Source organism: Ischnura elegans, chromosome 10 (genome assembly GCF_921293095.1).
Source record: "Ischnura elegans chromosome 10, ioIscEleg1.1, whole genome shotgun sequence".
NCBI classification, from domain to species: Eukaryota; Metazoa; Arthropoda; class Insecta; order Odonata; family Coenagrionidae; genus Ischnura; species Ischnura elegans.
In genome coordinates, this window is record NC_060255.1 from 33,709,558 (window position 1) to 33,735,882 (window position 26,325).

The following is a 26,325-nucleotide window of genomic DNA, read 5'->3' on the forward strand; positions in this document are numbered from 1 at the left end:
TAATGACATCAGTGGCATTTCTTCTGGAAATCTAATGTTTCTGATTCATCTTTTCTCTTAGGTTATTGCTTTCTATGAAAAAATGGCTCCAGCTGTACGTGAATCAGTGGGAAAAGTGGTCGCTGCTGTTTGTGAAGGTTTTGAGAAATTCAGTCACTATGTGGTGGAAGCTCTTGAAAAAGTATTTGGATTTATGCAACAATTCTCTGGTGAATTCAAAGCTGTTGGAAAGGTTATAGTTCAGTTCATACAAGGTAAGTATTCTCAACATTATATCATGCCGTCCATTTCTAGTTTGTTTGGCAGAAGAAATGTGTTTGGTAGCTGTTCTGTATTTATTAACTAACTTTCAAATTTTATCAACCTTTGACAAATTTTGATTTAATGGTGTTATTTGTCACCAAAACTTTTCTTTCTGTTGTCTGTTTGTCTTTTTTATGTGATAATAATTTGTCATGGTGCTGACCAATCAATCTTCCCTCTTTTCCTAAGAATTTGTGATAGTATACATATTTCTTATATTTTGTTGTAGGTGCTTATTTCTTTTCTCCAGTATTACTTGCTTGAACAGAATTTTAGTCTTGATAGCCATGTTTGGGCTAATAAGTAGTAATGACTCTCCTATATGTGCTTTCTATTTCAACTACTGCCATGTAATGAGGCCACGTTTGTTTAAGATGGGCTGGTGTAATCTTCTATTCTGTGTTCTATATGTAAATCTGAGGTAAGAGTGTGTCTTGTGTTTGTGTGATGTGTTAACACTTTTTCAACATAAAGAGTGTATTGGCTGCGTTGAGACCAGAATTCGACTGTTCATCGATGGTTATTGATGTATCATTTTGAGCGTCATTTTTGAAGATTAAGGAATTCAGGTATTTATTCATTCACGATAGGCATGGTTACGAAATAGAAAAATAGGAAACAGAAATCTGGATCTGTGATTCAGTGAAACATTTTAAAATTAGGTGGTCATTGAAGCAGGATCATTTCTTCCCTATTCAATAAATGAATTACGTAAGGATAACTGTGATCAGTATGATATTTTTTTCTTGGATGCCATTATACAGTAGAGAGAGTTGATAAACCTTTGAGAAATTATTTTGACCCAGTTGTCAGCAAAATAGGTAGGTACGTGATTTGATATAATTTTTACCTGTAGAGTGCACAGCTCGTAAATGCTGGGCAAAATTGATGATTCATAGCAGTTTTTGAGTATCTGGAAAAATTTTCATGCCTTCATTAAGACTCTGTCTCATCCTAACTTGCATATTTTATATCACATAATGAATTGATAGCTCATAGCTCGTATGATTTTGAATGTTATTCATATGTGAAAACTTTATGTCACATTGTGTGCGTGCATGTATTTGTAAATATGTGATTGTCACCAATATGTTTCCTTGTTGTCGACCCAAAAATTTCTCCGTCATTTACTCTTTGTGAAATTATTGCTGAGACCTGATCGTATATGTTCGAGGAATCATTTAATAGTGATAACTAGACTAAGGAATTTCTTCATATTTTTCCTATCAATGAATTTGCAGTATTTTAGCACTCTCTAAAGTTTTCAGAATGTAGCTCTGATGCATATCTCATTTTAAGTGAGTCATCATTGTTGAGTTGAAAAAGCTCTTAAGAGTATTTGAGTGAAAAGAAGTTGCAGCAGAATTTTCTCTCATTGAATTTGTTACCTGCAAAATATGCCATGCCTCGGAAAGATAACGCTAATGGAATTCCTTGTATCTTACTGCAAAATTTAACAGTTGCATCATTTATTGCTGATCATATTGATATCAAGGCCATCACTGTTCTGTTGAACACAATAGGTTCTTCATTTGTAATAAAAAAAAAATTCATAGCCATCAGTCATGTTTGCATGAAAAATGTAGAAAAGATCTATGAGGCAACATTCATCTCTGATTGTAGAGAAGGAACCAAGTAACTTCATGAAGTGTGGATGATATAGTTTTCACTAATTTTGGAAGAGTGCAGTGCTTCAGTCATTAGTTTGAGATGGTTTTCTCTCTCAAAGTAGTTAATTTAGTGCTCATTTCATGAGTTTGTGGAAGACTTTTTTTGCATTACCGAAAGGGGACTATCCTGTCCTTGCAGACGTGGCGCGAACTGTTGGCAAGCTGCTTGACGAGACTAAACATCACTTTGAAGAGTGGAAGCAGATGGCAGCTGAGCACCTCCAGGCAGTCCCAGCTTTTGAAATGGTCAAGCAGTACTATGACGGGGTATGAAATTTTCCTATTAGTGTTATTATATGAGGGTTATTCCAAAGGTAAGGTCCGGTTAAGAAAAACAATCAAAAATCAATTTTTTTCCAAAACAATTGTTTTATTTACATTCCTTACATCTTGCTATATATTTCTACGTAATTTCCATACTTAATTAAACATTTGTCAGATCATTCAATAAGCTTTTGAATGGATAAATTGTAGAAATTGACCATCTTCAAAGATGACCAATCTTTAACTGCTTCTTTCACTTCATCATCTGTGTCGAAGAGCTTGCCACAAAGAAACTCTTTTAGGTAGCAGAACAAGTACTCAATTGGCACCAAGTCCGGACTGTGCTATGGGTGGTCCATCTGTTCCCATCCAAATTTCTTGATTTGAGTTTGCATTTCTTACGCAGTACCCCCTCTCCTTTTCACACCCACTTGCGCACTTTACTGTCACTCATTATGTTAGGACTGTTAACTTAAGTAATCTGTCGATGAATTTCTGCTGCTGAAATGTTTCTTGCAGACAAAAACCATATAACGGCCCTTATTTCACAATCGGCGGGATGATCAACTGTCCTATACATTGTGAACTGACACTATAAACATCACACAGGAACAGTAACAATGCTAATGGCGGCACGTGATGCACAAGGCATGCTGGTAGTTGCACGCATGCGTGCTTTGTCCTTGGTGCCAAATTCAAAAAGTGATGGCAAATCAGACCTTATTTTTGGAATAACCCTCATACTTTATGTTAAACAGATATTTATGTTATGTTTATGAAGAGAAAACAAACTCCGAAACTTATTATGATCATTATACTTGTTGCCACTGTGTATAAGAGACACGTCTAAGTGGCTTGATGGAACACAGAAACTATGCGTACAATTTAAAGCAGAGTGCATAGATATGTTTGGACTTACTTATATAATTTTTATTGTGATCTTATTGGATGCTGTGTAAGAAAGCATAGGAGATTTATTTCACCAATATTTTGTCCGTTTTTAATAGTTTCTTAATTTATAAATTCCTGATTAGCTCCATAATTAGGTTTAATGCCTAGTCAAATTATTTTACTTGCACATTTTTGAGGCGTATTCGCTTTGAAATATTTTATTTTGTGATTTTCCATCTTTTAGGGAAATATTCTTGCTATTGATACTGAAACATCCTATTTGTGGGCTATATCTTCATAGCACCTTCTGTATTTAATTTTTAAATACATCTAAAAGCCACTGTTTGGTGCATGTGATATTTAGGACATGGTTCAATCAAGTAATTAGCCATGTTTTCTTTCCTTCCTATCGAACACAGATTGGTCTTTTGCTGCTATATTGTTGGCAAAATGACGTCAATTCACCGGCTAAGCTTTGATGTATGGGTGGCATATTGACGTCAAGCACTCAGCTACATAACAGCAATTTTAATGTAAAAGTTATCAATGACAGAGCAAAAAAAATTGGTAGTAGAGGAGCCACCAATAGTAAGATACATATACCAGCTCACCACCCACCACTCTCTAAGTCAAAAACATTTCTCTGTTATTAGTCTTTCAATGAAGTGTGTCAATAGTTTTGACTGTGCTAGTTGGGCTGAAACCTTGCTGAATGAAGAAAGTTTGCTTTAAATCAGCTGAATCTTATCTCAGCTCAATTTAGTTAAAAGAATCAATAATGATTTAATCATTATCATTAAATACAGTAAAACTTTGATTTTACGCAGTTGGAGGGACCTAAGTATGGGCACTGTGTAAAATCAAAGTGTGTAAAATCAAGAGTTGGTATTGAGGAGGAGTATAGTTTTCAGGATAACACTTGCTCATAATTTTTAGAATGCATAGTCATAAACTTTTGTAAAGTTCTTATTTAAGCCAGAACCGGAACCAGAAAAAGTCTGATATGTGAGGTTTTACGGTTTTAGTATAGTAATCCAAATTAACCCCATTAACAGAGAGTGAAATTTCGCTAATACATCACAAAGGCTTTACACCCTGTGGGCCTGGCAATTGCAGAAACTTATCAGAGATGGCCCTATCCCGACTTGAGTGTAATGTGGAGGCCATCTTCCAGTGCACCACTCTGTCCAGCAGATGGGACGTTAAGTCCTGGTCCCTTTGGAGCCTATCATTACAACCTGGCTAATGCCAACATAGGGTTCCTTGCCCCCCCAACCTTTACTTAATGGCGCTAATGACCCCAGCTGTCGGTTACCTCCTTCCAAATATCATACCATAGATAATGCAGAGCACATAGGACCCGGGATATTCGGAAATTCAGATTTTTCCGGTGTTAAGATCACTTTTTTTAAATGAGCTATTTAAATAACCGCGCAACTGCCGTCATGCCGCCAGTGATGAATTAAAAAAATGATTAATAGTCCGGAATAATTTTCCCTCTTTATAATTTTTATGCATTAAAAAAGCATTTCCCCATGAAATTTTAGCATTAGTAGATTGAATCTACCGGGAATAGCTTCTCTGTCGGCATTCTTCCGCAAATTCAGCGCTGGGACCTTCGACTCACAAGCCGTGTGACTCATCTTCACGTAATATTTTGCTTCCCCATATCTGACAACAACACCGGACAATCTAGAATTTGACTTCAATGATTATATGACGATGACGACGCGAGTTATTCTCCGAGGGCATTAACTCCCGTTCCGTCAAAAATAAACGCTTGCCACCTAGTGGAGTTAATCTAATAGCTATTCAAGGTCCAACCATGCTTCATTCAAACCCACTGACAATGAGATACAAGTTGAGTCAGTTCTGAATCGTCTTCGATCTAGAGTAGTCATCTATCAGTAGGTCTTGGTAGATCTCCACTCTAAGGAGAGTAAAACAAAGCAAGAGCAACAAGTGGTATCACGAAAGGTGATAATGTTAAGATCTCCGGCGATCATCTGTTTTAATGAAAAGTAATTACGTATACACGGCGATTGGCGTATCTTTTAAGTTTTGATATCCTTCTACGGTAAATTTGAACTAAGAGCGATATTCACGTTCGTAAAGTAGCCTGAAATATTACTGAGAGGGCACAGGGGGAAGCAGTGATTAGATTCGCGATGTTTTTAGTTTCATGCTCAACAGCGCGATGTCATTTCAACCGTTCCTGTATTCATTTTTGTAACTCATTGAGACGAATAAATAACCTAACTTCATATTGCTCCAGTCGGGGTTTTCAAAACAAGTTGAAAGACAACTGCGTAAAATCAAGATTAGCGGCCTCTTTGGGGCTGGGGTTATGCTGCGCAAAATCGATAAACTGCGTAAAATCAAGAAAAGATGTAAAATCGAAGTTTCACCATTGCAATTCCCTATGCTTTCCGGTCGGACTTGAGGGTCGCTGCGTAAAAACGAGACTTGATGTAAAATAAAAGTGCGTAAAATCGAAGTTTTACTGTATAAATAAAAATGAACTACATATGTTTTATGATGATTTTTGGGATGGACAGATTATTTAAATGTTTAAATTTTTCCATCATTATAGCTCAATGTTTTATTCTTGAATCTTACATGTTAGCTGTAGTATTTCATTTAGGTTTACATTTTACTAGTTGATCATAATTTTCAATTTCTTCTCTTGTCATGTGCATTAAGAAAAAGAAAATTCACAATTATCATCATTCACTTTCAGTTCATGGCTAACCTTCCTGATTATGTGGATGGCGTCATCACTGAAGTCATGGCTACTCTGAAGGAATCCGCTCCAACTATGGACCTGAAAGATTTCCTGAATGCCCTTGAAAATTATCTGAAGAAGGTATAAATTATGTAACTTTCATTATAGTTTTGTTTGCATGTCTTGTTGTAGAGGAATTCTCTTGTAGCAAGAGGATTTCTAGAGTCAGTGATATTTTTGTGATAGTTCGTTCAAAGTTCTTGATTTTATGTAATTTTAGAAGTTAATTTTATGTAGTTTAGAGGTTTAAGATTATTTTCAATGCAATACTTTAAAATTTCTCTGGAGAATTTGAATATTGATTAGGGTTTTAATCAGTCATACCCCCCCTCTTTTACTCCTTGTAGAGTTGAACCACCACAATTTTTTGCTAAGGTTAGAGTTGTAAGAGACCTGGTTTGATAACAGTGTTTTTTTATATTCCCAGGAATTCAATGTTTTGGGATCTAAGGTATTGACTGTGAGCTTATTTAACAAAAGATAACTGCTGCATACAGTGTGGAAAATATGAGCACTTATTGATATTTATCAGCACTAGCTAATGTGGGCTTCTACATTAATTATTGAGAATTTCCATTGGTATCCTCATCTCTTTCTTGTGTTTTTCACTATTGATATCTGATATTTATTCTGACTACTTAAATCCTTTAAGGTTAACTTGCCCCCTCTCAGCAATGGGGTTGAGATTGTACAATCTCCGAGATCTCTTTGCTCCTTGGTGAGGATCTTTTTAGTGGGGTGTAGTTTATTTGCATAAAATTGCTGTTCAGGTCACCTAGTTTGTACTTTTCTCAGGTCATCAATTTTGAGGGGTTCCCAAGCAATCCCATAAACATTAATTGCATTATTGAAGGTGGGGAAAGAATAGTTGAAAGAGCCCCAAATAATTATATGAGATCTTGTGATTCCTTTAGTTAAAAGCTAAAAAATGTCTACCTTCAAATTCAGTCAGTGAATTTTTATAACTGCATGTATAAGTGAAATGTGAAGTCTTCATTTTATGTTTCGATAAATTCCATTTGATATATTCCATGAATTCACGAAGAAGTACCTACTTAAGGCATTTATTTGTTCAGAAACATATCATATTTTTCCATAAATGCTAACATCTATGTGCCACTTGATTATATTTCCAGCCAAGCAAAATTATCTACTTAAAATATTACTTTCTATAAACAAAGATTTCCTTATAAAAATTATTGAACTCCTCTTTATCACAGTTACTTACATGATACATCGGCATGCTAAGTTCACAGTATTTTTTTATGGAATTAGTAGTATTATAATTTCAGTTTTTTTTACCATATTATGGTTTATAAAAATTATATTTTTTATTTACTGCAGAAGCTACACCAGGCTGAAACAGATGATCAGGCAGAGCTGAAGAACTTATATAACCTCTTTGTGAAGGCTATCAAGTCTCTGGAAGATTTTGCACGGTCTCAAGGACATGACTACCCGAAGGATTTCTCTCTTTCTCAGGTTTAATATTCTATAATGTCATTTATTAGGTCTTATTTATTTCTCTTTTTTATGGATTACAGTGAGCATAACAGAATGATTTCAATCTTTTCAAAATCTCATTTATCAGTAAATAGCAAACTATTGTGCATAAAAACTGATCCCTCTAAAATTTTATCGTGTTTATTCAAGGTTTAATGATATTTTTATAAAATTTTAGTCTAGTCTAGTCGAGTACGGTAATTTCTAGACCAAGCAATGCAACAATTCATGCACCGACATATTGTCATTTTTCCAATCTCCTTGTGAATTTTCTATTCTCAATGCTTAGCCTGATGGGTAAAAATGAAAAGATAATGAGGAACGTTGATGGTAATTGTGTCAGAAGTAGGAGATGAATGAAAATTAATGTTACTTAAACACCAAAAACCATGACTGACGAAAAGATATACAGCACTCATGTCGACTACTGTAGTGGTTGACTGCTTCGTAGACAGCAAGCTGAAACTCCTAGGCCAATGCATTAGAATGACTTATTCACTTTAAAAACAATTTTATTACATGAGCATCATAATACCGCCTTCTGTCAGCAGATTTCTGAACTTTCTGGCCACGATAGCTCTGTTACCGAATCTGCTCGAGTCGACATTGGTATTGGCACTCGAAGTACCAAATACTCGACTCGACTCGAATTTTTGAGTACTCGTACATCCCTAATTTTTAAGCTCATGAGAATTTTGATACAGTCAGCATTACAATAATCACAATTAGATAATCAGTATTGGTTTACTTGGATGCAACAGTTAATACTTGGTTGATTATGGAAAGTGTGGCTGAGTGCATTCTTCATTTTATCCAGCTTAAGTTCCCCTTCTGGTCATTTGGATCTGGGCCGAAGCAGTCCCTCTTCACCTTGGATGACATTGCTCGACTTCCATTCTTCTTTGCTGTCCGAGCATCTCCCTTCTTCTACAAGGTTGATGACTTCCCCACACCAAAGGAGCTCTTCTCTGAATTCGTACCAGCACTTCTTAAAGGCCAACTTCCACCACAGGAAGGTAAGTTAAGGGTCATATCTACCTTTTATGTTTGTGTCTGCAGGGAAAGTGGTGGAGATCTTCCATCAATGAATGAAAATCAATCTTTAAGTTCTCTAATATGATTTTAAAAACACATAAAAGTATTCCAATTGCTTTTAGTTAAATAAATATATAATTTATATCCTCTGTACTAATGTGTTTATGTATTTCATCACAATCTAATGCTTCAGGGAGATAAGTCTATCCTTTTGGAGCATCAATAGAATGGAGAGTGGTGGGCTATTTAGTAACCACTCATGAGTATGTAAATATACTCACAGTGTGTATTTGTATGAGGTTAAATTCGAGAGGGGAAAAGTAATTTGCTTTCTCCAGAATTTATACCATGATTCTCAGAATCCTTTCTGATTGATTAAGCTAAAATATGTTACTCAGTCATTCATTTTTCCACAATGGATTTTTTGTGGCTTTTTAAAACATGATGGTATGATGTTGTCAGTCATATTTAACCAAGTGGCAATTGTTTGCTTATGATGGCAGCTTCACAAAAGCTAATGCAAAACTTGGATTGCTTTAAAACTTGAACCTGTTGACTCATTGAAGAATAGTGGAATAGTTAAAAGTGATCAATTTTTTTAACAGCGCAACAATTCAACAGAGAAGTTAGTCCTCATAACTGGGATACCTTACTTTACATACCTTTTATGTCTTTTACACTCCTATATACTAATCTGAAATGGAAAAAAATACTTTTATTTTGTAGAATTCTTTTAAATTTCGTTGTAATATCTAGTGACACAACCTTATTCGGTGAATAGCTGAATGTATCCTGAACCACCGCAACCACCATAACTCTCGTAGTATTTGGCCATTTTATTTCTACGTAAGATTTTTCATGCATGTAAGACTTCTACCGATCCCTTGTTTACGACAAGGAAACTTTCTATTCCTATGTTTTAGCAGTTCAGATAACCAAATACATATAGTGTTCCTTTCAAATTTAGTTAGTTTTCTCATGGATAAGTTTTTACTATGGTGTAAGGGGAATTTGGTAGATGTTTTTGCAATGTGAAACTTTTTATCGACATTTGGGCATAAATATTTGAGTGATTTTCCTGTAAGACATGAAAAACCTTATGTATAAACTCTTCTTGGGATTCTGTGTGGGTAAGATTTTGTAAGAGCGCTCAGAAGATTTTTTCTTAGGTGCTCTTACAAAATCTTACCCGCCCAAAATCCCGAGTAGAGTTTACACATATTGTTCACTGGGAAAGTGTAAAATCTTTCATGAAAAACATTGCTTAAGTCGTCCAATTTTATACTCATCTAATTTATTTGTTTCGGGATAATAACCTGCAATGGAGAAAGAGTTTTGTAGTTTATTTTAACTTCTTTCTTTTTAAGCTCATGCATTCCTTGTTGGAGGAGAGCACTTCTTCACGTTTGACAACAGGCATTACACTCTCAGCGGTTGTGCATGTGACTATGTTCTGGCCCAGGACTTTGAGGATGGAAACTTCAGCATTGTAGGTCATTATGAAGGTGGAAAGCTCATGTCAATAACTTTGGTTGATCCCAAGGATATGTTTGAGCTTTCTATGGACTTGACAGTAAGTAATTTCTGTCTTTTAACTCTAATTTTGATTGTGGTACAAGCTTTATTTTCTTTTATTTGATTAGGTTTAAAAAGTTATTCATTGATTAGAGTTCAGAAATGCTGTCTCTGGAGTCGAGTCACATCTAAAGATTTGTTGTGGAGTATAATTTTCCTTGGTTCTTACTGTGAATAATATGATGGAGGTGTTTTGAAAAAAAATTCATTTGTCATCTATTAATGAGAATCATTTTATCTTAAGGGCTTTTTAAATGAATATTTTAACACAATATGTGCAGTCATTTACTTCTTTATACCTGGGTGAAGAATTACTGTTTTAAAATAATGTTTTCCTCTGCATATGACTAAAAGTGATCAATTGTTCATTCTCATCATTAATATTTCAGCTTAAAGTCAATGGCCAACCTTCTGAATTCCCTGTGCGCCACAACACAATGTCTGCCTGGAGTGAATTTGACGTTGTCAGCATGAAGACCGCATATGGAGCTAAAGTCACCTGTGACAGGCGCTTCAAGTAATTATAGCATATTTCCATTTTATTTTAGTGTGTTATGGATTTGTTTTTTTTACATAGAATGAAACTATGTTTTTCTCAATGAAAAATAATTTTATGCATTAGTGTTGGTTCATTTTGGTTATACTCAATCAATATAGGTAAATGAAACCAATTAAGAACTCATTTAAAGAAACATTTTTAACTCCCCTGTGGAACAGCGACATCAAATGCTCATTGATTTTGAATCAACATTGCCACGGAGATATTACGTTTCATTTTCAACATCAAAGCATCCACGTTACTTTGATGTGGTTTCCATGTAAGCAATTGACATCCACTGGTCAACATAGATATTAGGTGGTCATTATGATGACAAGTGTAAATTGGTGGAAATTACATCGATTCGGCATAGACTCAACAATGATGTTCTGCTGGGCTGTTTGTTAACTTCTGAGAATTAATCCTTCACTTTGTAGCTTGACAGAGACGAAAACTTCACCTAACTTGAAATTTCGTAAAATTTTATTCTAAAGTATGGAGATATTGATTTAATTATTTAGTGGTGTATGTTTTTCTAAAGATAGTTTTTTTTTCAGGGATGTGTGCATGGTTTCCATCAATGGATATTACTTTGGTAAGACACGCGGACTTCTGGGAACCCTAAATAATGAACCTTATGATGACTACGTCATGCCAAGTGGAAAGGTGATTATTTCAGCCATATTTCTATTCAAACAGTGAAATTAAAAGTGTTTTTGTATCATGATAAATTATCTTTATTGCATGATTGTAATTGCCATGGCCTAGGTTGCTCCCACCGTAGACAAACTCGCTAATTCCTGGAAGGCTGATGCTAGCTGTGGCGACGTAGCAGCTCAGACCCATGTACATGAGCACGCCAAACAATGCTCAGATATGTTTGCTGGCTACTCCCCAATGAGGTATGTACATTAATGGCTTATATGCTTGTGTTGCTATGGTCAGTTAAAACTACAGAAGATTCCGGTTAATTGGGACATAACGGGACTTGTGCACTTTGCCCCAATTAAGCGGCTGCCCCAATTAGGCGAACTATCTTGTATATGGGCATAAAAAACTTTTAAATTGTAGAAAGAAGACTAAAGAATGTTTATAATGCAGCATAAGTCTATTAAACTATTCATTTGAGAAATAAATCAGCGATTTTTAATTTATTGTCATTTTTAAGAATTATAACAATTTAGTTAAAAATATTTTTCACAGCCTCGGGCGACGCTGAATGAATGTCTTTTAATAAGTCCTATTAAAGAAAAGTCCTATCCTCTTGCGGATAGTATAACAACAAGAGCTTTCAAAATAGGGCAAGGATAGGAGCATTTGTGAAAAATAAGAGTAAATCAAAGGAGGAACATATAAAAAAATAGTATTCTGAAAACAAAAAATTTTAATTTAGTCGCGAGTATAGAGTCTATGTCGCTGACTAATGGTCCAATAAAGCGGCATGCTGTCCCAATTAAGTGGACAATACTCTGGGATAACCTCTATTGGGTTCTGTTCTTTAAGATCTGCCCCAATTAAGCGGCTGCCCCAAGTAACCGGTGGACCCATTATACAGAATCTACTGTATCTTTAAACCGTGTACTATTTTTCTTATGCTTATGATCAATATATTTGTTCTATAGGGTCTGCTTCCCAGTTGTGGATCCCGCTCCATTCAGAGAGGCATGTGATGCTGATATTGCTATGAGAAGTGGTGATGCATGCAAATTTTCCGCTGCATATGCTGCTGCTTGCTACTTCAATGGTGTCAAGGTCCGAGTTCCTGATCAGTGTGGTATGTTTATTTTCAAATATGTACTCTATTTTGATATTGCTGAGTAAAACAGTTTTGGTGAAAGGAAGGAGTTTTTCTGTAGGTGCTAAATTTCTGGCTAAGTTATTGCAATTAAGCAGTTGAGGATGGTAGTTGTTAATGATAGTGAATATTATGGTGTTGTAAACATTTGTTAAACTTTAGCATCCAATTAGGCATTTTTTCATTGAAGCACGGATTGAATGCACAGAAAGTACGTAATGTAATGAGAATTTGTGAGTAAGGAGGGAGAGAATGTGAGGTGTTGCACACTACTTTCTGAGTGTATTTTGATTATCTCACAATTAATGCAATCAATAGTATTAGTTATCTTTATACACTCTTCAGTCCTATTTTAAAATACCTTATGTGTCTAAAAACTTTTTTTTTTAACAGCTCAGTGCAAGGTTGGTGGGAATTCAGTTCAGCATGGATTTTCAGTCAGTCTAAAGGCACCTCAAGGTAAAGCTGACATCGTATTGGCTGTTGAGCAAGCTCCCCAGAATGAAGTGCTATTCAAGGATCTCCTTGTCCCTCTGGTTGCCTCCATCACTAATGACCTCAAGGCACACAAAATAACGTGAGTAACAGAAAATTCATTATTCATTTTAAATATGAAGATTTTTCCTTCTCTTAGCAGTATTTTCCTTGTAGATACCTAAATTTATTTTGACAGAAATTTCACTCATATTTGTCAACAAATGAAAAGTTTTAATGCTATTGAATTTCAGCGATGTCAAGTTCATCCTTATCGGTTACGGTGAGCATAACAACCCATGGCCTAACATATTCACAACCAATGGACAGGTGGGATTTGACGGAAAAGGCGAGAATGTTCATTTCCCAGCTCATACACCTGAAGACAAGGTAATTTTCAATATTGTCCACGTATATCTTTTTTGGAACTTGAAGAAAGTCCGTGATTATGCTATTATTTCTCTGGTTTCCAAATGTCTACCATGTATCCAACTGAGGACCATAGAACATGTTAACTTGATCATGCAATTGATTCTTAATGAGAGCTTGATGGTTTCCATCCATGTAATTTTACAATATCTTATCTTAACCATTCATAAATATGTAACTTGATAATTAAATTTATATGAAATTATCAGTGTAAATAACCTTGGATGATGCAGACACTGATTGCTGAATCTCACCTCACAACTACACATAATGTACTGCTTGTGGATAAGTTGTTGATGTATTGAAAGGTTACTTCATATGGTGGCGAACCAAAGTGTTTATCTAGCCTCTAATAGAAAGCCATATTTATTTCAGCTTATACCTGATGGCCTTCCTCCTGATGTGGAGAAGTTTGTCCAGATGGTTGACCGTATGAACAAGCTGGTTAAAGTGGAATTTGCCAGGTTGCCTTACGCTGATGCATTCTACCTTGCAAGAGAATATCCATTCAGGCCTGGTGCAGCCAAGGCTGTCCTTTCCTTGATGCACTCACGTTGCCTGTATTCACCATTGCCCGTCTCGGTAACTTACTTATCATTTTAATGGTTGAAAAAATCACATTGAATTACCGCATTGTCAAAGTAAGTTGTTTAACAATTTGAATAAACCATTTCAGACTCAGTCTGTGAGGCTCTTCCTGCAAAAGAAACAGTATGAGATGTCTGGAGTTGCATTCCATGTCCTTTCACCCATCACGTTCACATCTGCCTCGAGAGACAAGAAGCAAGTTAGGCAGGTTGTAGGTAAGTTATGAATTGAAAACAGTGTAACCCTCTAGGTTTGTGTTGTTCATTGTTCTCAGTTATAGAAATTTACAGTAGTACTTCGAGATAGGAGTGCCCTAACATATGAGGTATTTGAGATATGAGCTGTCAAATGAGCAAAGTTTCACTTTGAAATACGAACCAAATTTGAGATAAGTGTAATGGCCAGCTGCATTGCTGCACACAGCCAACCACTGCACCTGCACCTACAGTAGCATTTAACTGACCAAAATATTAATACATTAAAAACAAGTTTTTTACTTTTAAATCCGTTTTATTATGAAAAATGAAAAAGAAGAAACTTTGTGCTGTCACATGAAATTTCATTTTATTATGTTTTTATGTAATATTTGTCATTTATAATTACATTCTTAATCAAATTCATGCTACAAAAACAATTGCGATAGAAATGTGGGAGGAACAGATTATTGGCATTTCAATTGATTTCAATTAAGAAAATTTATTGGGGATACGAGCAAATTGACATACAAGCAAGGTTACAAAGCAAATTAAACTCAAACTCGGTATCACTGTATTAATCATTATTGTATGAGTAATAAATGTCAACCAAGACAGGATTTCTTCTGAACATTTTTCATAACTTATCTCCCCTATCTAATTTTTTTCATTCTCATGGTTGTGACAGGTCAGGGAAATCGAGGAAAAGGGAATACATAAAATTTCATACAATCATTGTCATCATTGGATGTATGTGATTGCTAAATATATTTTTGTGTTATCTAGATTTTACTTTTCATTTATTTTTGCTTTATTTGCTATCTTTTTGTTTGAGAAGTTAAGTTTGTGGGAATCTCTAGCTAAAATGACGTAACTTAAGTGGTTTATGTGATGTTGATGTTGAATTAAGAACTCTGAATTATGTACTAATTTTTATAGCTGGGCCATTTATATTTTTGGAATGTTATAGAAACCAAATAAGTGTGTGTTATTAACACATTACACATAATGGCAGCTTTTGTCTCATGTTTGTTTTTGAGAAATCTCAAATTTATATTTCTTACTTTGTCAGGCCTGGATAAGAATGGTGTATTCAGTTTAGGAGATGCTAAGAAGAAAGTGCTTGATGGAGATGTTGAATTTAGGAAAGATTTGTCCTATGATGCTGATGTATGTGTGGATTTTGCTCAAGCTGTAAGTGTTGCATTTTTTTACTTTGTTATTGAAATAATAGATGTACGTTTGGGGTAACTTTTGAAATTAGTATTCTCATTAATATCAGGTAGCTATTTTGTGTGGCTGCTACTTAGCATCAAGGATGATTTTGATTATAAACTTTGATTGTTATAATAGTAATCAACACTGAAGTTGAACTTGTGTGAGTTTCCCTTCAAATCTATCAACGATTTTCTTTCTTCCTATTGCAATAGACAAATGGAGGTGCCTACAGCACACGAAACTTCGCTGAACTGCCCAAACCTGGATTCAAGAAACAATTCTTGAATGTTGTGTCACAGAGAGTGGTTCAGTCCCTTTCACCTGAATTCACGGAAGAATGCACATGCCAGCTATACCATGGATGGCATCCAGTTACACGATGCAGGGTAACATCAAGGAAAGAGGTGAGGATACACAGGATGCAGAAGACTAAGATTATGAGGATTCCTTTCTTTTAAATAGTCATTACACTTATCATGGAAGGTTACTCTGAATTTCCAAAAGGTCAGGTTTTCCATTGCGGCTGACTTGTCCATCAACACATCGGCTGTGATGGGGAATGTGACCCTGTGGAAATCCCGAGTAATCTTCCTTTGCACAATTCACCGGTAAAGCCTGCGATCATTCTTCAGTCATTACACTTCATAATAAATTTTGGATATAAAATTAATTTTAGTATTGACAGTCGCACGGCAGCTTCTCTGATAGCATTTTGTTTACACCCTTTTACTCTTTAAGTAAAATCTGTGTGGCAAGATATATATCGATGGCTAAGTTCTAACAACACTCATCTCAAATTCGGCCGGTTTGAGACAGGTATCTTAAACAAAGTGTAATAACATTAAAAAATAAAATACAAGCAAAGAACAACTCTTTATTTGCAAATGAATGCCCCTTTTTTAGTTTTATGAACTTTTGGTTTTTAATTTCAGTGTGCAAGTAAATGAAATTAACCGTTTTTTTGCTCTCCTGAAAAGTTGCTATTTTTGAGATATGTGTTGTTAGAACTTTGCCATTGATATTTAGGTAGTGTACAACATTTGTTTTTCACATGCCATGATATCATTTTATTCTTAGATAGTTGAGTAGTTGAATGAACCTTCGTCTCTCTCAGTTCATTAACAAATTTTCAATGAATTTTTGATTGGAAAAGCGGGCAGATCAAAATGCAATTCTGACTTAGTTGCTTATTTAAGTGAATTAAATTGCCTCAGGTACATTCTATAATACACTTATTTTTTAAATTGCTCCGTATGACTTGTTTACTTAAGCATTCAATGCTATGTGCATAAATACTCACTATAAAGCTAAATTATTGCTGCCACTGAGACATGCATGTTAAGGAATCAACAAATAATGAGCCTTTCAACCATCGACGTATTGGGTGAGGGAAACTCCTTTTACAATTCCACCGAATGCCTGCCTCTAAATGATTCATTAGTTTGCCCTACTGAGAGCTGCTGTGACGCAGTGGTGAGTCATGATGGGGTGAATGTGATAGAGGACTTCAATCCTAGTAGATTCAATTCTTTGTATCTAATTAAAACTTTTCCACATTTTTATATATTTTGTTTATATTTTCTTAATCTTTACTCATTTTATTCTTTTCTACTTTATTTAAATTCTAAGATTACTCTCCAGCTTAACTGTCCTCTTTGTTAAAGATTATATTAAACATGCAGACCATTTTTGATTAAACTTATTCGTTGGTAATATTGTTAAGGAAATTTGTTGAAATATTGAATTTTCTACAGCATAAAATACATTGTTTTTAGTATAAAGTTGATTCTATTTCAATCAAGTGAAAAACCCTAGTGGCATGATGACACTGCATAAATTTTTAGTCGGTTTTAATTAAAAAAAATGCTTGGAATGCTTATATGATAAGTTGCAATTATGTCATTTAAAATAAGGGACATTAAAAGAAAAAATTCAAGGGATAATTATTGAAACCAAGGATTGGCATTTTAAACTTGAATACAATTTTGATACCATAACTTATTTGTCTTCTCTCATAAATGGGCAATAATTTTATAGTTATTGAGAAAACAATTTATTTAAACTGCTATGGGTATGTCTGCATATTTAATTTTCATTAGGTTCCTACCAGGAGAAATAATTATGTTTTTCTCTCTTTACAGTCTGCAAGGTTAACTACCAAATCCGTCAAGGGCTGAGTGTCATAATAGGAAGGACTATCAGCAGATCAGTTGAATGATTTGCTGCTGTGTGAATCTCGGAGGAAGTGTATTAAAAGTGAGACAGACATGCCAGTATAAAAGAACTCTTTTTGCTAGGTTTTATGCCATAAGGACAGTGATTTTTTTTATCACAGGATGTCACTTAAATTATGTTGTTTGAAGAAGCTGAAAAACACATGAGACTGCTTTGTACACATAAAACATTGAAGTAAATTAAATCATTTAATTCATAAGAAAAACATGAATATTCACATGAAGAGTTCATTATTAACAAGTTCTGATAATGAGAGACTGTACATATTTCACCTATTAAATGACTTGATATTTACGTGATAGTGAACCTGTTACCAATGTATTCTAAACCAAAACAGCAATAAAAGTGAATACCATCAAGACTTTTTAAAATGCGCTTTAAAATTCAATAACTGTAAGGAATCGCATTTTTATATTTTAACTCGTAATGTTATGTGTATGAATAAGGAATGGAAGACATGGGGGAAATTGCTATAGAATCATGTTTTTATATTTTAACTCATTGTATGACATTACACTATTGGTAAAAATGTATAAATGCAATCTGGCTGCCAATTCTAGTGATCATATGTTAGTGAAGGAGAGCCTTTGTAGTTTGTGCTGACTGGAACCATAAAGGTACCTAAAGATACTACCTAGTGGAATAAAGCTTCACCCAGCCCTTGGTGTACCCATAACTTTGATCAGCTTCAACTTAAAAGTTATGAAATTTGGTTGGGATAATTTTCCAAGCCAGGCCATTATCAATCCATGCCTTTTTAGTGGAATAACTATTTTTTTTTTTTTTAATTTCAGGACATTGAATTTAGTTATATATTTTGTTTAAAAGAAGAATTCATAATTGGCTTACATATTAAAGGGCTGAAACTTAATCTGAATAGGAAGGTTGACTACTGGGAATTTAAGTATGTAGTTTATTTAATTATTCTACAGGTTTTCACGTATTTTGATTTTTTGATGCTCAAGTGATGCAAAAAATAGCCTAAATCCATCCAAAAAATTTCTATCCAATATCATTACTTCTGCCACAAATTGTAAACACATACTGCAGTTGTGTCTGTACGTTTTCTGGTACGCCAGGGTACAGTATCCATTTTGTCAACATTTCTTCACTCAAACTCAGTGATGTCCTCAGGGCAAAGATAAATACTGTGTGATCACTTCCTTATTACTGACATCCTCATATTAACCCCCAGGACCAGTGAGGTAGAAAGTGAGCCACCATGTAGGCCATTATAATCAAATTAGGAGAAAATCATTCAACCGGAAATTTATTTGCCGGTTTTTATTTATTTAATATACCGCATTTGGAAATCGTTACTCAGAAGCATTAAGTTAAGTTGAGCAGAAGCAAAAATATGCATGATTATTAATACGGTCCCATTATCATTGCGTTCGTTTTGTATTACGAGGTATCCTTGTGCCCCACCCAGAACAAAATCCTGGATACGGCCTTGCTTGTGCCCCTCCCAGAAAAAAATCCTGGATCCGCCCCTGCACCAATATACAATTAAAAGGACATGACTTCCACCCTAGTTATCGTAGGCGGTGGAGGATACAGAAAAAAACTCAAGGAGGGGGTGCAAAAGATATTTTGAGCTCCCTTTACTTGTAATAATCAGTCATAAAAAATAATCAAGTCACAAGAAAAGCTTAAGAAAGTTTTATTAAAACTGATAATATACACACATACAAGACAATGCCATCTTATGATATAAAAAAAAGTTACAATTGTGGTTTGGCAATGCATTAATACTCATAAGGGGGGTGTATGCCCCTCATATGTATCAGCCACTGGGTGAGAGAGGGCGACATCAAATCCCCCCCCAATGACTACACCTGACAGGCCCCAGGCTTGTATGAGGATGATCAAGTGTCAGTACGTCACGCACCTGTGCCATGATGATGACATTCAACTAGTGTGTTGAAATGTTGGTAAAATAATGTATTGAAACCCTGTGTACCCAAGAACCTGCAGGCACAAACAGTCAACAGGAGAGACTGAAATCTTTCATAACATAGTGCAGTTAATTGCCATAAGAAAAGTTTTTACTGCCCTTCACATGGTAGGGTTGAGTAATACCACATAATATGTAGATTTATTCCAGTAATTTTGGTTGTGAATAATACAGTCTGATTATACAATTAACAACTGTAGGTACAAGAATTGTCATGCTGAAATTTAATAATTGAAAATGTGTATGCTAAATTTCTGAGTTAGTATGCTAATGGTGGCACATGACAGAAAACAGAACCTTGGGCGGGCCCGCAGGGAAAGACCCTCCATGCCAGGCCCATTAGTCAAAGACTTTACTAAACAGGCCTCAATAGGGGGATTACAGAAGGAAGAATGAAGGAAGCTTCACTATGATAAGGAGCCTGCTGATGCCTCCTGGGGTAAGGATAGGAGCAGATGGGAAAGGATGAAGAATCCCAACACCTTCCTAAGGGTGATATGGATAGTGCTTAAAAGTAACGTATCGTTGTTGCTGCATTTGGATCAACTGAAGGCATGCTGCCATGAATTAGTGGCGCAGTGAGGGGGGGGTTTGGGGGATAAAACCCCCAGAGCTCAAAGAAGTTTTTAAGTTTAATCCATTTGCTTAATTGGATTGATATTACTGATTGAATAGTGTAAGGATTAATAAAACATCCCTCAGAAAGCCGTAAAACTCACCATTTTGAACCATTATTTTAAAATTCCGCAATTTATTAATCTCGAATCTACCGCTTATCCTGGTGGGTATTCCATACCCCCACACACCCCAGTATTAGTTGCCCCTAAAACCCCCCCCCAACCCAAGGCCATACACATATGGCCTTGCCCCGGCCTTCGATCCTAGCTGCGCCCCTGCCATGAAGATACCGACTTTGCATATATCGATACTAACAGGGTTTTTCGCGCTGATTTCAAATATGAGAATAGTTTTTCTCCATCACCCTCAGTTTTCGTGTGATTCTCCGATACGTCCCGAAAATCTGCTTTTATGCACCAATACATAGGCGGATCCAGGGGGGGGGGGCACGGGGGCACGTGCCCCCCCCAGACCCTCAAAAATATGCATGATTATTAATACGGTCCCATTATCATTGCGTTCGTTTTGTATTACGAGGTATCCTTGTGCCCCACCCAGAACAAAATCCTGGATACGGCCCTGCACCAATATACAATTAAAAGGACATGACTTCCACCCTAGTTATCGTAGAGCAATGAAACAAAAACCAGCGCACTTGTCATACTGTACGCGTGACTTGAGACAACATTTCGTTCCATTAAACATCGTCAGGGTTGGTACCCGGGGACCACAATATCAAAAAATGCAATTTTGTTCCTGAAAAAGTGAACATTCTGGACGCCCAGTGATATCCCAGACGGCACAGAACCCTCAGTATCTAATTCGTATGTACATAGTACCCATTGACTAAGGGGATACTATGCCGCTTCGTCGCTTTTCGTCAATGGATATTTTCCGTTCGCGGCCTGTCGACGAAGCGCGTACGCAGCATGTGAATGTCCGCTACTAAGCACATACGATTGGATACGAAGCGCGCAGGAACACGGCACTCAGGCTAATCTCAATCGATTAGGTCGAAATTAGATATATCGTAACTCGCACGATCGAAAAATGTATCGAACGCAACACAATCGATAGCTACCGACCGTAGCGAGAACCTGTAAGTTCTCAATAGGTAAATAACACCATATCAAGAATTCTAATTACCATGAAAGACTCACGACCGACAAAGTTTTTGTCGGTTGTGAGTTTTTCATGGTAATTAGAATTCATGATATAGTATTATTTACCCATTGAGAACTTACAAAACTTACTCGGCCTCTTAAATAACTCTGCGAAAAATGAGATTCTCACGGCTAATTCACGCACCCCCAGCATCCAGCATTGTTAAGTGGCTCGTACTTACTTGGAAACCTTGAGATGTTAATGAGAGTAAATTCTTATTAATTTTGACACTAAATAAGACATCACATAGCCCACGAGCATTAAAAAGCTTACCCTAAAGCCTGACGAAATAAAATTTTTAAATAAAAATTGCCGATGAAACAGGATTGCTGACACATCTGTTATTGGTATGATCGAATTCATCAAAATGCAAGCAAAAATTAACGTATAGTTCAGTCTCAGCTACTAAAACTTACCCATATCAGGCGCTAAAGTATTTGAAAAATTATTTGGTATGAGTAAAAGTCCCTAGGTCACTGCAGTAAATGTATCAACCTATTAAAAATATGAAAGTCCTGCCAAATCACCAGCATAAACACTTGTAAAATAAAACATGTTATCTCTTAGATCACACCTCCGATTTTATACTTACTTTGCATGAAGTCACCACCGCAAGAAATTTTAAAGAGGCAGGAAAGAAAAAACCCACAGAAATACAATACATATATTATGTATTTTCTATTGTCAACCACAATAATATTTCCAATTTTCTCTTCTATCCCACATCTAATTTATCGAAACAATTACCCTTATTCTCTTTCGAATAGAAAATTATTTAAAAGAGGACTGGTCGATACATACAAACTATCGTCAATACTTTCTCCGATGAACGTCCACTATCACTGCACCAACTTGCACAAATCAAATCCACATCCACAAATATGTCACTTCTGCCACTATGTCTGTCTTCTTGGCGACAGGTAACAGCTAGTGAAGCAATGGTACCTTCCTCCAATCTGGGCACCTTCAATTCCGCAAGAATTTTCTCCTCGTCTTCTCGTCCAAGGCCACAGATTATTTTCTGATATCACAAGGTGCGATGTAGCGTGTCACGTGAAGCTCACACACCTAAAATTAATAAATAATAAAATACCATGTAACTAATTAGGCCAAATCATTTCCAATTTTTGGTATTTCTGCATGAGAAATCAAATTACTATAGGCTCGTAAATATAGTAAATATTTGTATGCCTGATATTTTTATTGTTTTAAACTATAGCATAAGATAATTTGAAATGATGAAAGCCGACGTGTAATACACCATAGGGCAAGCTAAGAAGCAATATTCGATCCTATAAACTTGGCAGCTTATTCCTAGTTTCTCCTTTAACCACACGTTTACCGAATGAATTAATACAAAAAAGACAACTAAAATGCAAGAATTTTCAAAAGAATTGCTGCTACAATATTTTGAATCACCATTTTTAGTACTGAATAGTACTATAGTACTTCAGTACTGAATAGTTCAACATGCCGAATTCAATGCATCAACATCCCGAAGCCAATTCTAACTTAAAATTACATCCAAATAATTACAGCGAGAAAGAGTACATACCTCACAGTTTTTCGTAGGGGTGAAATGTTTTCTTCTTATCGCCCAAATGCACTTCTTCTTCAACTCAGGATCTTTTGGAAAGCTAAATAAACTTGAGCCATGTCCCGGAGTTTCCATTACATCCCGACATTACACACACGGAAGGCATTTTGAACAAAAAATATCTCACAAACACGTTTCTGAAGCCCAGAGAATGAAATTAAAGAATAAGGGAAACTTCACCATTACCAGACACTCTATTTTTCACTAACTTAACCACAAAAATCCCTGAAACGTGGTGAGACGTGACGCACACCATGCCATCTCCAACGTCTCCAACGGCTTGTGAAGGCATGTGATCTTTCTAGGAGGATATGGCACGATGGCACCAGATGGCACCACCCGCGAAAGAAAATAGTCCCAGACCGAATACAGTTTTATCGATGAGATACAATTTTATCGATGCATATGAATTTGCCAGTCCTCTTGCATCTTTTTTCGTCATTAAAGGAAATAAAGAAACAAAACCTTCTAAGTAACTTCCTAAGCGCGAATTTTGTATCTTGATTGTCCACCCTCGTATTTAGGTACGAAAACTTCCTGTGCCGTCTGGGATATATATTTATTTTTTTGGTATTGTCAATTTTATCGCTCGTATTGTATTAAGCAGGGTTGTGTCATGAGTAGTGGATCGGAGCGCGTGCTTTATAATCGCACACATTCCCAGTAGTAGGGTTGTCAGTCATTGTTGACCACACTCGCTCGTCTGAATCACCGTCATTTCAGTTGCAAGCGCCAGGTGGCAGCACCGCAATGCGATTACGCATAGAGCATTTAGACAAGTTTGAAGCTCGAAGCTTCAAACTTGTCGAAATATCATTTTTATGATGATACATGATTTAGATGCTCTCACATTGTATAGTAGTTTCAGATCAAAAATAACTGTTGATTTTAAAATATGTATCAACGATCACAAAACTTAAGGATACAAATAACAGACGAGAAATTAAGATTTGAAAACTTGTAACAACAATCATTTCTGGAAATAGGAATGAAAATTCAATCTGAACACATGAAAAAATATTCATCAATTAGAAAATAGAAGGCACCAGGAAGAAAACTGACGAGCTGTTCATTATAAGTTCAATATACGTTAATAAAAACGCCATTCACTAAATATATTATGATTTAAACTATTTGACATACTAGCTACTCACAACAATGGACCGGGCATGGCAGTTATTTACAAGCATAAGAGAAAATTTTATTTGATAAATTTAGCACCATCACCTCTACATAACGTAGAAAAAACAATCACAGAAAAAATAGGCAATACCAATACCTGTCATTAGCAATGAAAAGGGTTTGGGAATAGTTTTATATAGTCCCTGTAGTGATATCACCTATATACAGTCCCCTATGAAAAAATTGTATAAAACTGTTTCAAAATTTTATACAATTTATACAAATACCATGGCAATTGTATAAATTGTATAAAATTTTGAAACAGGTTTATACAATTTTTTCATAGGGGGTATAGTGCCCTAAAAAATCCAAAAATTGCCTAACATTGCAAATCCTAAGCCCAAACTTCTAGCCCTACAAAAATCAATAATAATCTATATGCTACAACACCTGAAAATGTCTACATAGCTTCTTCTGGTAATAAAAACATAAACCCTGTATAGAATTCCGTCAAAGGGAATAGAAACAGAGGTTATAATGATGATGATATCAGTTATAATGATAATTTTTTCGATTAATAGACACATTTCCCATATTAAATAGCTGTAAGAACCTACTAGACTTTGAGAACCTCCAAATTCCATGTAGACCCAATTTAGCAAGCAAAGGGCTAATTTTTGAACTGCGCGGCGGTCGATGAAGTACAGTTACAAAAGTACACTCCTTAACGTTCACGAAAATAGCATTAATCTCGTGGGTAACTTGTTCTCGGGATACCCACCGGGTTAATTCTTTCATAACGGCCAACATTTCTACGTATCAGGAAGAAAACTGACAATTTGTCACTTGAACGGTTCAATATAATCGATAATAAAAGCGCAATTCACAAAATATAATATGATTTAAAGATCCAAATTGTTATACAAACCATCTACCCACAACAATAGAGTATGGCACATATTTACAAGCAAAAGGGAAAATTTAATTTCATAAATGTAGCACCACCACCACCGCATAACGTAGAAAAACAATCGAAGACAAAAAATTACCAATACCAAGAACTGTCATTTTTTGTAAAAAAAATTAACATTCAGCCCTGATGATGAGCGCCGAGACGGAGCTTGAAACGTTAGCCGTTATGAAAGAATTAACCCGGTGGGAATCCCGAGAAAAGTTTACCCACATAATTCGCCGGGAGAGCGTCAAATCATATTTGGCATTAATCTGGTTTATCGGCGGAAACTCTTTAAAACTTCAAGTTAAAGCATAGATTCACTCGAGCAGATGACCCAAAAACCAAGCACCGAGCGAAATTCAATACGCACAGCGTTGCGAACTGAATATTTCTCGTGTCATCATTCAAGCAGAACAGGGCATCCGGTTGAAAGGGTGCTTTATACGAATGCTAAGCCGTGGACATCCAAACTTTTTAAGCCGAGGTCATCATCATTAGTCAACAATCCTAAGATTGTAAAAACTCTTCTCGGGATACCGCGCGAGTATAAAGATTATATGAGAGCGCCGACGTTTCGGGTACCGACTCTCTACCCATTCTCACGGCTACTGACAGAAAATTTGAAGTGACCGTTGAAGCTAAGCATTAGGAGGGGCCGGATTGGCTGAGTCCCGATTGTTTTCGAGGAGGAGGACCGTGGACCAGCGTAAACTTAGCTCTGGCAAGCATAACTCTTTTAAGAGTTCTATTCCAAGAGCTGCTGATCGAAAATCCGGCGTCTCTGTTTACATTAAGAGAAAACTTAATTTAAGCTGAACAATCCATTTAGATTGACCATATACATCGACTGTATAACACCAGGGCATCGGGTTATTTATTTATTATTTATGCCGGTACTCAAACTAACACGGACACAGGCGGAGCTAGGAGTGGGTCTTAATACCCTGACAAGGCTAACGATTTTCGTTCGAGGCCTTACTAACCTGGGGGTTGGACAGCGAAAACAAAATTTTTTCAGTCTCGTTGAGCCAACCTTGGGACTGAAGCGTTAGTGAGTATAATGAAGAGCCAGGAGCAATTTCACAATTTTAAATTTATTGGTACTACCGGTTTCGCTTTACAGCATCATCAGGTGCCTAAACGAAAGGGAAACCTGTAGTGCCAATAATTTAAAATTGTGGAAATTGGTCCTGCTCCTTCATTAATGTTCCGTTTTCACTCCATCTCGCCTGAAACCTCAAATTATATTCGTTAGTAAGTAAATAACTCACTCACTCTCACGGCCATTTATACCCCAAATGATATTTAGCCTCGCCAACTCTCTGCCTCCAACTCTTTCTCATTGCTGCATCCGCCTCGACGACTCCTATTTTCCCCACATCAATCAGCACTTCATCCTTCTTTTCTCGGTCTTC

At 36.0% G+C, this 26,325-nt stretch overlaps 1 protein-coding gene across 3 annotated transcripts in view; it reads left to right on the plus strand.

Annotated features, from left to right (window-relative positions):
• The window catches only part of LOC124167249 (apolipophorins-like), a 336,308-nt gene that overhangs the window by 57,308 nt on the left and 252,675 nt on the right, over positions 1 to 26,325 (plus strand). The window contains exons 45-61 of one of the 3 annotated variants that reach the window (XM_046545135.1): positions 62 to 254; positions 2,092 to 2,240; positions 5,869 to 5,994; positions 7,258 to 7,395; positions 8,234 to 8,432; positions 9,819 to 10,024; positions 10,416 to 10,543; positions 11,122 to 11,230; positions 11,333 to 11,466; positions 12,187 to 12,338; positions 12,753 to 12,936; positions 13,088 to 13,223; positions 13,638 to 13,844; positions 13,939 to 14,065; positions 15,117 to 15,238; positions 15,475 to 15,666; positions 17,404 to 17,856. In XM_046545135.1, the coding sequence (XP_046401091.1) occupies positions 62 to 254; positions 2,092 to 2,240; positions 5,869 to 5,994; positions 7,258 to 7,395; positions 8,234 to 8,432; positions 9,819 to 10,024; positions 10,416 to 10,543; positions 11,122 to 11,230; positions 11,333 to 11,466; positions 12,187 to 12,338; positions 12,753 to 12,936; positions 13,088 to 13,223; positions 13,638 to 13,844; positions 13,939 to 14,065; positions 15,117 to 15,238; positions 15,475 to 15,666; positions 17,404 to 17,439 (2,538 nt within the window). In that variant the 3' untranslated portion in view covers positions 17,440 to 17,856. Of the gene's footprint in view, positions 1 to 61; positions 255 to 2,091; positions 2,241 to 5,868; positions 5,995 to 7,257; positions 7,396 to 8,233; positions 8,433 to 9,818; positions 10,025 to 10,415; positions 10,544 to 11,121; positions 11,231 to 11,332; positions 11,467 to 12,186; positions 12,339 to 12,752; positions 12,937 to 13,087; positions 13,224 to 13,637; positions 13,845 to 13,938; positions 14,066 to 15,116; positions 15,239 to 15,474; positions 15,667 to 17,403; positions 17,857 to 26,325 lie in introns of those variants that run through there. The other 2 variants (XM_046545133.1, XM_046545134.1) reach the window with 2 other exon arrangements.